This window comes from Electrophorus electricus, chromosome 3, assembly GCF_013358815.1.
Source record: "Electrophorus electricus isolate fEleEle1 chromosome 3, fEleEle1.pri, whole genome shotgun sequence".
Classification (NCBI taxonomy): Eukaryota; Metazoa; Chordata; class Actinopteri; order Gymnotiformes; family Gymnotidae; genus Electrophorus; species Electrophorus electricus.
Window position 1 is genome coordinate 30334499 of NC_049537.1, and position 11665 is coordinate 30346163.

The 11665-nt window shown below is 46.1% G+C and overlaps 1 protein-coding gene across 1 annotated transcript; it reads right to left on the reverse strand.

Annotated features, from left to right (window-relative positions):
- Positions 1 to 8067: 8067 nt before the first annotated feature.
- paqr8 (progestin and adipoQ receptor family member VIII) lies at positions 8068 to 9123 on the reverse strand. Its single transcript, XM_027015955.2, has one exon. It carries the CDS (start codon positions 9121 to 9123, stop codon positions 8068 to 8070), a length of 1056 nt encoding a protein of 351 aa, XP_026871756.2.
- Positions 9124 to 11665: the final 2542 nt, after the last annotated feature.

An 11665-nucleotide genomic window follows, 5' to 3' on the forward strand; every position in this document is an offset into this window, starting at 1 on the left:
GACAGCTACGCGATTTCCAGCCCTGCCGTGGGGAGGAATGTACGAGGAGCGTCCATAAACATCCACGTGGGGATTTGGTTTCCGAGACCGTTCCAGTCGCTCGCGGGCGTTCCTATTTTTTAACTCGGGAGCGTCACCTTTCACCTAATTTTCGCTAGTACCAGACTTGGACAGCAGAGCGCGCCCATGCGCACGGATGTGAGATGCCAGTCAGGCGTCGTCAGGGGATTCAAAGCCGCCTCTGTCAACAGCAGCATGTAGGGTCCCGACACGCGCGTGTTAGGCCAGGCGAAGTGCGTGGCATGACTGTGCCGAGGGTTTTAAAGCCTGATCTCTAAAGTTGGGTCATTGTTATATACACAGGAACAGAGTCAGAGCGAAAACCAACAGGTGAGCACGGACAGTAAGCAATCCTGTAACTTATGTCATGATGTCATTTTCTTTTCATTACTTTTCTAGTAATGAAAAGGCCTAATTTGTAATGTGAACGTCATTTTTATTGGGTTATTAAGTGCAGACAATACATAAGTAATAAGTAACAAAAGGCTGCATATACGTGCTTTTTGCATATAAGTTAAGGAGCTTTCTTTCTTATGCTACTCAAACATCTTTTCTGGAATGGGAGGGGCAGCTTCTTCAGCTGTCTCGTCCTTGTCGGGCTTTACGGCGTCCTGTGAAACAGGGGGTTCCCCGATTTTCCGACTTTTAGTTTTCCAGTTCACGGCTGCGTAGATGGAGTCTCCGTGCGTGCCACTCAAACCCTGGCCGTTCTGCAGAGCTTGAACAGGCGGGAACAGCAGTCCCGCCCCTGCCGCCTGCCCTCTGTCAATCACAGCGAGGGGCGGGGCCACGTGGCAGGCTGCAGCCTGTGCCAGTCCCCTCACTGTTTGGTAGGGACTCTCCCTCTCCCATTCGTCCTCAGAAGTGTCAACACGCACTGGGCATGGAGGGGCTGCGCTTCCGCTTGCCATGCCTGTGCAATGGTACGGATGCTCCTCGCCACCTCGTATCCCTGCTTGGCAGTACGTGGGGTCGCTTGACGTGGCGTCTGGCTGCTCGGGCGTAGTGCAGCTCCGCACAGTTGTCTTGGCTGGCTGCGTGGAAAAAGACTCCACCTGCACGCTGCGTGGATGAATGGAGGATGGAGGTGGTCGAGAATCACGGATTCCTGGACACAGCAACTGTGCGTCTGCTGTATTGAACGCAGGCGTGACTGGATGTGTGGGCCTCACTTCTCTAAAACAGCCGTGCGCTTCAGCTGTTAAGGGAGACGTTAGATACTGTAAATTCGTTTGACCCAAAAACAAACAATTAGTCAAACAAACAAACAAACGAACAAACACAAAAAAGCCAGGGACTATCCAGTCCAAAATTTGATTTCTGTAAGGTACCGGACTCGTAATCAGAAGGTTGCCAGTTCAAGCCCCATAACATCCACGTAGCCACTGTTGGGCCCCTGAGTAAGGCTCTTAACCCTCAATTCCTCAAGTTGTACTCAGTCATAATTGTAAGTTGCTTTGGATAAAAGCGTCAGCTAAATGCTGTAAACGTAAATTTAATTTAAGCATGTACATAGTGTAAGTTAATCGGAGGAAACAGCGCCCTCTTATGCCTGCTGTGAGAATAAACACTGGGTGACAGACAGTATGCCGCGGTGTGATTCGTGGAATGAGTGTGACATTGCTCAAGGCAACAAAAACCATAGTGAACACATCAAAAGGTGGCAGTGCAGACGACACATGCGCAGCTAGGACTAGCTTTCTGGCCATAATCATGTATTTCCTATCATACAGGATTTTATGGAGACAGAAGTCACAATTTACTTCCCAACATAGTGTTTTTTTGTTAAACATGTAGTATATAGGAAAGCTCTAACATTCCAAGTGTTAAACATAGTTTATAGGAAAGCTCTGACATTCCCAGGTATTAAACGTAGTTTATAGGAAAGCTCTGACATTCCCAGGTGTTAAACGTAGTTTATAGGAAAGCTCTGACATTCCCAGGTGTTAAACGTAGTTTATAGGAAAGCTCTGACATTCCCAGGTGTTAAACGTAGTTTATAGGAAAGCTCTGACATTCCCAGGTGTTAAACGTAGTTTATAGGAAAGCTCTGACATTCCCAGGTGTTAAACGTAGTTTATAGGAAAGCTCTGACATTCCCAGGTGTTGTTATGTTCATGGATTCAGTCCTTCACATGTTTTATAAGACAGTTTGAAGCATCAGTGATTGGTGTACAGATTCGTGAGGTGCTCTGACTGATCTTTCAGGGTAAGGATCATGTCCCTTTGAGGACACCGCATGTGAAAGCAGAGAGTAAGCAGGAAGGACGAACCGTGCTCGTTGTCCAGGGATCTGTTTGGACTGCCCTCATCTCGTGTCTCCTGCAGAAGGAGGAGATGAATGGTCACATACTCATCTCTGCAGCACACTGTACTGACTGCACTGTGGAAGCATTGTTTACACTCTTGTACATGTCTCAAGACTGGCTTTGTCTTCTAACACAAACCTTATCTTTCTAAATTTTCTTTTGGAATATACATCAGTTTCTTTACATACATTCATGTACTACCCAGACATTTCCTGTTTTCTCTTGCTGATTCTTTTCAATTATTGAGTAATTTATTGATCCTGTCCTACCAATGTTCCCACAAAAGGAATAATGGAATATTGGAATATTTCTCTGGGAAACATGTTATTTACCTGCCACTATCTGACTCAAGACTCACACCAAGAGATTGCTGTTATTTTTTAAGGTATTTCACAGTTCAGTCAAAAGTGAAGTGAGCTGCAACTCTGCTGTGCCACTCACCAGTGGTGGGATGGGTGAAGATATTTCTCTGTCCTTATGGTACTCTGGACTCTCAGGAGACAGTCTACCATCGGCATGCACAGGTCAAACAATAAAAGACTGTGTTAAGTGTTTGCATAAGCATGTTAAGCTGGTGTTTCATATTCATGTTCCCTGAGCACACATGCACTGCACAGTTCACTCCCATGCTTCCAACACTCCTAATCCAGATTATCCCCTAATTGTGACATACATGTTAACATTAACTAGTGTAGCAGAGTGTGCATGGCAAAACATTTTTTGGGCTACACCTTTTCGGCAAGACAGTTGACGCTGCTATTACAGGCAACCCAAAGTCCTGTTTGATTGGCTGTGTCCACCTCCACCTACATACGCAGGCCGTGACGCAGGTTCTCTGGGTGACAGCCTGCTGTGGTTTGGCAGCAAGTGCCGATACCCCCATTTACCTGGATGCCAATCCAGATGGGCTGTGAACACAGGCAGCCAAAGCCAGCTGTGTTTTCTCTGGAGCCCCTTTGGTAGGGGTTGTAGTTCACAGACTCATACAACGCACACAGTGGTGTCTGTTCCCATCTCCTGTGCTGCTGGGTGCTACGGCAGCAGCACCACGACTACGGACAGGTGAAAAAGATCATTAAGGGTGTGTGATGAAGGCTGAGGGCAGTAACCACACCTGGTCTCAAAGTCGGGTCTCAAAGGGGACAAATGTGTTCTCCGAGCACCGGAGCACAGAGCCAGCACTCTGGTACAGCAGCTGGAGCAGCCTTCCTGAGTGACATGCTCTGTCTAAGGGGGCTGGATGCTGCTCCCTCTGCAGCCTGGTAGCACCCATCCTCTGGGATCTCGACAGCTAGAGGCCCCCAAGCTGCCTGACCACCCGACAGAGAAGCTGCCAGCAGGGGGCACAGAGGGGTAGGAAGAAGGTTCCGCGCTGTCAGGTCTCACCTCTTTGTGAGCTTAATTAATGACATCCCCAGTCTCTGCCCAAGGGTGTCCTGTCACTCCGAGGGACCCCTCGGCCGGTCCCGTGACCCCTCCCTCGACCGGTCCAGCTACCACAGGAGTGGCACCGGGGGGCGGGAATTCTGGCATGAGCCCCTCCACACCTGCACCTGTGCGTCCTCAGTACTAGTTCCGCTAGTTTTCAGTCCTCACTAGGCAGGGATTAATAAAGTGTTATTTTATCTCCTGTCTGATCCTACCCATAATCCTCCCTGTGCTAAACTTGCAATATTCTGTTAACAACAGCCTTTTGAGAAGTAAGTGTTGGCCAGAGCACCAAGGTCTTCAGTTACTGACTAAATGTTTGTCTGGCAGATGAAGGGTGACAGATTAGAGCCAATATAATAAAAACAACATATGAGGCCCCCTCGTCCCCCTGAGGGGATGAGAGTGGTTATGGAATCCAACTCTCAAATGCACAAATTGACATATCTAAAGTTGATATTAGTGATTTAGTAAAATAATAATGAGCTCAACCACGTTTTTACATCCTGAGATCTATCAGTAAAATAGTTGCTCTGAGAAAATAAAAAAGTCTTTAGGATTATCCTGAGTTCTGTAATCAACCATAAAAAAAACAAACAAAACAATGTTCTAACCAATCACGAGACATTCTCCGCTATGAGACGGCTGTCCCTGCCTGCATCCCAGCCTGTGGCTGTTACTGTGTATGTGCAGATAGCAGGGCAGGCTCATTTCTAAGCATGCATGTCTTAGGAGGAAGGGGCTCCGGAAAAATGTTTGGGATGGACTGTATGGTAGGGGGTGGGTACCCAAGCCCTTGAGTGGCCAAGTCTAGGGGGGGTTAACAAGAACTCCAAAGCCAATAAGAGTTGGGACAGACAAACGAAACACCCCACACTGGTCACGGCCCAGGATCCCACGGTGCGGCTGGAGCACCACGAGAGCACTGCAGAAAGGTATGTCTTTACCTGGAACAGTCAGCACAAAGTGTGCGGAACGTGGCACAGACCACTAGGAACAGGACAGAGATGATGAGAGTGATGATGATGATCTCGAAGGACGAAGAGCAGTGCATCATCCAGCCTGAGCCAGGAGCCATCGTGCTGTGGCCAGTCCCTGCACTGCACAGGAACAAGCGCGGGAAGGGCAGCAGTTCTCTGCGCAGCCAGAAGGGAGCGAGCGAGAGGTCACTCTGCTGGAGGCAGTAATCTGACCCCAAGATTCACTGGCTTAAATAGAATCTGATATGAATAAGAGAAAAAATAAAGGCCAGGATGAAAGGATATCTAGAGACAGTATAGTAGATCTACTGGCAATAAACATTAAGATGATCGAATCTACAGAATAAAGTATAATAAGTAAATAAAATACAAAACACCATTGTGAATGAAAAGGTGAAAATGTGGGTTAAAGCTAAAATGGGAGTACACCTGATCTGTTACGTACTGCACATTTCACTGGCCGTACGCTCATCATTTACATTTACGGCATTTAGCTGACGCTTTTATCCAAAGCTTACAATCATGGCTGAGTACAACTTGAACAACTGAGGGTTAAGGGTCTTGCTCAGAGCCACTTTATAAAGGGTTATGTTGAGATAGTACATTCCTTCTCTCATGGTGTTCATTCATTCTGACTTTATTCCTCTGTCATCATGGAACATTAATATGGAAGACTATTGAAGGGCAGGACGAGAAGATGCAGAAGACACAGAATCTGGTAGTGACCAGAGTTGACACACAAGCACCATACAAAGTTGAAGCGTCTTGCCTGAAGTCTTTAAATTAGTTTTTTTTAGAAACAAAAGTGCCAACTACATTAAGAGAGAGAACATACCTGGGAATGTGCCCCGCAGGTTCGACTGGAGCTATTTGACAGGTGTGTAAGGCTTCAGGTGGCCGCGCAGGGACAACCCTCGTGCAGTCCAGACCACGCCTTTAATTACGTGACCATCAAGGGCGTGACGTGTCAGGCGTATTCACGCGCGACCACAGTACAGGAATGTGTCTGCAAATGCGGGTGCATAGCGAGGACCCTTTGATGCATGAACTCTGAAGTTTAAACGACATATTAAACAAATGCGTCGTAAGAATCTGCTCTCACCAAAACATCGAAACCTTCTGCAAATCCATCAAAACCCACAATAATGATGTATTTTAACATATTTCTCGTGACTTTGCTTCTGTCGGGTCTGTTCTACAGAGCTTCATACTCACGCCGCTGCTCCCCACTCACGCAGCCTACAGCAGAAGTAGGACACTTCTTTCTGATGAACAAACCGGCGTCTGGACTCACAGCTCCGGCTCACCTGCTGCCTCGTGCCATCGGGGCGGCTCGCCTGTCGCCCTGCTCGCGTGACGTCTCCTCGATATGCCGCGTGCTTCATCCGCACCTCGCCACTCCTGTCTCGCGCGTGTGGAAAAATTCAGTGACGGAGACAGAACATTTCCCATGTTGTTTGCCCTTATTTTTGTTCCATTTAAGAAAATCTAGAGGGGATATTAGCTGTTAAAGATATATTCATTCATAGACACGAAAACATATTTATTTGTTAGTTTGTTTATTTATTTATATTTGGCCACATGCCCTGCTTCTAGAAGTCATTCAACCTTTGCTTACTCTAGACATTAACTTAAACAAACAATTCTGCCCTCTAGTGGCTGATGTAGATATAGCATGTTGATTCAAAAACAATATTTTAGTAAAAACATTAAAAACAATGAAGGAGATCAACAGGAGGAGTTTACAGTACGTTATATGCCAATTAACATGTTTAAAGGGCTAATTGGAGGGAAACCTCCCCTTGACTCACTGTATTCTAGGTTCCTAAATCTCGGTCGATTGCTAATCTCACACCTCATGCTAAATGCACCAAATGAATTTTCACAAGGAAGTCTTGTTTCCACAGCACAGAAGAACAGCAGTTAAATGGGCTCTATAGGGCATTATTCTTCTCAAAGGTGTTGTGGTGTTAAAATTAGTAATTAGAACTCAGTGCTCATGCAGATACAGATAAAGGCCAGTTGGATCTGCAATTTTGCACACGATTACACATTAATGCACAGCATTTGCTGAGCCTGTTGTCTAGCAGGCTGCTGAAGGCCTGTTCCAGTCTGTCTGTCATTGTCTTCATACAATGCATTCATAAATCATTCCTTCTTATTTACAGTTTCATGACAAATTTACTGCACAAATACTTTAGAACTCCATTAGCGCTGAATGACACAACTGCACCCATATCAAAACACTGTAAGTATGAAAACATCCTTGCCATAAACATGCACACTAGCGAAATTCGCACGCTGTTTAAGTCTGCTGCTCCACCACCATCGAGGTAATAACACCCTACTAATCAAATACAGTACATGAACGGAGGCGAAATGCATCCACTTGTTGACTATAAACAAAACTCACCTACCAAGTCACATAATGTACATTTTTTTTCAACCAGCCACAATACTGTTTCCATGCAGTTATGCACATGTGCGCACTTTTGGGTAAACAGAGTGGTTTTGTGCGTCCGCTATCTGGAGAAGCAGCCCTACCTGAGTGACCCGCTCTGGGGCCTTTCTGAGCATCTGGTTGGCTCCCCACTGAGTCTCAAGTTTGCTACAAAATAAGTCCTTCATTTCTTTCTGTGTTTTAACGGAATGGTTTAATAGCCACAGACTGCAGAGGGGTCTGTGGCTATTAAACCATGCCACCGTAGGACCCTACTCAGACTCACACACACGTAATGCCAGGCTGTGAATAATGGCTAAACCACAGATTACACAGACTAGGGTCTTCGTTAGAGTGATACCACTAAGCTTTATTCTTCATATGGACTAATCACGCTAATAATTATCCTTCGTAAGGCCTTTGTCCTCTCAGTCATAGGTGAGTGTTAGCTGTCGGACTGGAAAAGAGGAGACTTAACTATACCTGAGTGTGCGTAACTTGGATTTCTAAACACAAATGTCATGAATAATGAATTGATGCCAATATCCAACCACGATGGATCCCCCACCTACAAGATTCCCAAATTTGTATAATCAAATGTATTGTCATGTCTCATCTTGGACCAGACACATATAAAAACTAAAAACGTAAAAACCTACATATCCATAATCTCTTTGCCTAAGATTATCACAAGGGTCATGCTTGCTCATATTGGGCACAATTTCCAAAACAACACCACTAATAAAAAACATTAACTCTCAGTAAAAGGGTGAGGTTATCAATAAAGCGTTATCGTATCCTAACTTATTCTAATGTGACCAGGAGAAGTAATTCTTTCTTTACTCTTTCTTTACTCTTCCTTCTGCAGCTGTCTTTGGACTCTCCTACTCATCAGGGCTGCCGTCAGAGCACAACACAGCACCAGCGCAAAGAAAGATCCTCCTGCAAGCATGGAGCTCTGGTGCTCGTGCACAGGCAGCGCCGCGCCACGCTGCTGCAGGACGTCCGTACACACTGCCTCCAATTGGCACATGGTGCACAGGATCATGAAGACATGGAAGATCTGGTGGGCCTGGCCCACGATGTCACACCTCCCTGGGAATAAGCGCTCGAGCACAGGCCAGGCGAAGAAGAAGGCAGCCTGCAGGAAGAAGGCCATGTGCAGGGCATGGAGCAGCAGCGCCGGCTGGGTCCAGGGCTGGCTGGCCAGACGGTGTACCACGGGGCTGATGACCAGGATGTAGGACAGACCGGTGGGCACAATCTGGAAGAGCTTCCTGCGGAACGGGTAGGGCCGGCGGTAGCGGAGCTTTGCGAAGCAGCAGCTGGCACACGACATCCAGCTGAACAGGAAGACAAGGGGCAGGAGAAGTGGCCCCAGGGGGCCCCGCTTCCACGCTTCCTCGGAGCAGTGGAAGTAGTGGGCCAGGGCGCAGCCGTACTGGTATGCGCCCACGCCCATGTAGTCTAGGAAGAATAGGGAGTAGTGGGCCAGCTCGGAGTGGGACTGCAGCAGGTGTGCGGTGGCGCTGCAGGACAGGTAGGTCAGGGCCGACGCGGCGTAGAGGCAAAGAGGCAGCGTGACGGCCTCGCGCCCGGCACCGCTGGCGAACAGCGCAAAACGCAGCAGCACGGCCCCCGACGCCAGCAGGTGCGTCCACACGTTCAGAGACTCGTTGTGACACTGGAAGAGGCTGAGGACGTAACAGGGCCACGGCTGGCCCACCGGCCGGTAGCCCGACAGGATGTAGGGCTCACGGAACAGAGCCGGCACGTCCGAGGCGGGCACAGTGGCCTCGGGGCACGGCGGGGTGGGGAGAGAGGGCACCAGACGCAGCAGCAGAGGCAGCTGCTTAATGCTGCCCATGACCACAGAGCTCACAGACCCCTGAGCTGCACGTAACATACTGATGGGTTAGATGAGAATCAGCAATACCTGCAAAAAAACAAACGCAGCGTAAGAAAGGGCAATGTATGGAACAATGTAAAGAATTGTCCTTGAGCGTGCTGTGAAGTGAAGAGGAACAAGAAGCATGAGGGTAGGTCATATTTACAAGAAAAGCGAAATCTCAGTCATGACGGTGCACACACCTGCATCTCGTGACTAATCAACCTACATGCATGTCACCTGTCCTTCAAGTTACCAACAAAGAACACACTCTCCACTTTCAGTGATTTAAAACATCTATAACAGAATTAGATATTTTTATAAGAATATAGCAACTTTCAATGGTGACTCTTCAAATAAACACAAAAAAACCCCCACTCAAAATAAGTGCAATTATTTTCCCGCACTGTTTTATCTGTCACGTACCAGAATCAACACCACCTCTGCAACCTTATTCAGGTAGTAAGTGTTAACTGGTTATCACGCCTAACTTAATGCTCAATGTCTTTTCTTTTTCATCGTATAAAACTTCCATCCTAAGCTCATTAGTGGGGATCTGCACTACCGAACAACTGCACTGTATCTTCACTGCTAGTAACTTTTTTTTGAAGGCTAAATTAATGTCCATTTTTAAGTTTCTAGGCTGACAAACAGATGCATAAAGACTTTAATATACCACAAAGTTAGGGTATCTAGGAAATACAACGAGTAAACAAAAGTGTTTAACATTCTTCATTCATCTGATATGCAGCTATTTCATACAGACCTCTCCTACCTCAGGCCCAGTGATCACGCTGGCAGCTTAAAAACTCTTAGTCTCCGGTTACCGACTCATGCCCAGCGTTTGTGTTCTGACGCCGATGATGGAATGAACAGGTTGAGGAATTCACTAGGGCTGGAAATCACAACAGCAAGTTGAGCAGGTTGCTCAGGTTTGCTGGGAGGGGCTAGAAGTTTCACTCTACTTAAAGGACAACTGTTATCTTCATTTTCAGTGCTCATAATTTTAGTTCCGGGGTCTACTAGAATAGATTTACATGATTCAAAGGTCCAGAAACACATTATTTGTCTCATCTCCTTTAACTTTCTGTCTGAAACACGTGTCTTTATGAGCTCGGTTTGCTCTGATTGGTCAGCTGCCAGAGCGCCGCTCCCCTCCTGAGCAGCTGTAAACACCTGTGCGTTTTGAAAGGTCAAATCTGTACAGTGGCGGTGGGTTCCGAGCTGTTTGCAAACGGACGTGCAATTCTCCTCAGGCAGGCACAACTACGCATAGTGCATGTGTAAAAATAATGGGGGCATTAGATATCCACTTAGCAGAGGACTACCGCCACCAAAACCTTAACTACACCTGGTGAGGAGAAGCACTAGGTCTGCAGCCTACAGCCAGCAACACTCGTAGTAGCTAGCAAGGCTGTTTGCACAAATCCAAAAACAATCATTCATACCTACAGGTTGTGAACCTGGATCTTCCACTGGCGCAAGTTGGACTTGGCCCATACTTCAGAAGTAAGAGACACAAAACCTCCAAAGGAGATCTCACCTGATACCACAGAACACAACGTCTTCTCTACAATGCTCCAAGACTGAAGTCTTGCCACGTGTTGTCTACAGGCGGACTGGTGCCAGACCACCGGCATGGAACGTGTTACGAGACGGCGTCATGTTGTAACAAAGAAAGTGGCTGAAATTCCGAGCAGGAATTTGAGGCAGCTGAGGACAGCTGAGCTACATAATTAACGAAATGAAAAACCCAGAAAAGCTTTAACTGAGACTTGCTGCGTAACGTATTGCTGAATCATGTACAGACGTACGGTACGCTCCGCTGTGCCTCGAATGGGTCGCAACACATATTATCAAATATAACAAAAAATCTATAAATACAATAGGAGTATGTCAATGTATGTAAATATACAATTATATACATATTACATTATTCTATTTAAAAATACGTGTTCATCTTTAGTTTTTAATCTAATTAATTTATTGTTTAAATAATGCAACTGTTTTGGATCACACAAGTCAGTTCAGAGATGCGTGCACTGAATGAGCGTTGAGTTCTTTTCTGTCTGCTGTCTACCATAGTTGCACGTGCTTGGACAGCATTGCACAGTATGCTACAGATGGAAAGTTAGCTATCTTTATTCATGACCATATCCCCTGACTAAATTCCCAGCTTCATATCTGCATAAAACAAATTCATGTACATATTTGAAATGGGATTATTATTTGTCCTATCATGTCTTTGTGTAGTGAGTCAGTCTACATGTCATCGCTCATAATACATAATATAATGGCTAAAGTCAACATTCCTACGTGTATAACATGTTTATTGACTACAAGCAGCTGCCGTTGAGAAAGGTCGTTGGTTAGCAGCTGTGGTTCATAAAACGATATACTTTAGCTTTTAATCTAAATGTACCAGCATTATGGATCAAGTGTTGTTCTGGATAAGAGTGTCTGGATAAATGTAATAAATATGTGTCTGGATAATAAGTGTAATAAGATAATAAATGTCTGGATAATAAGTGTAATAAGATAATAACTGTCTGTATAAATG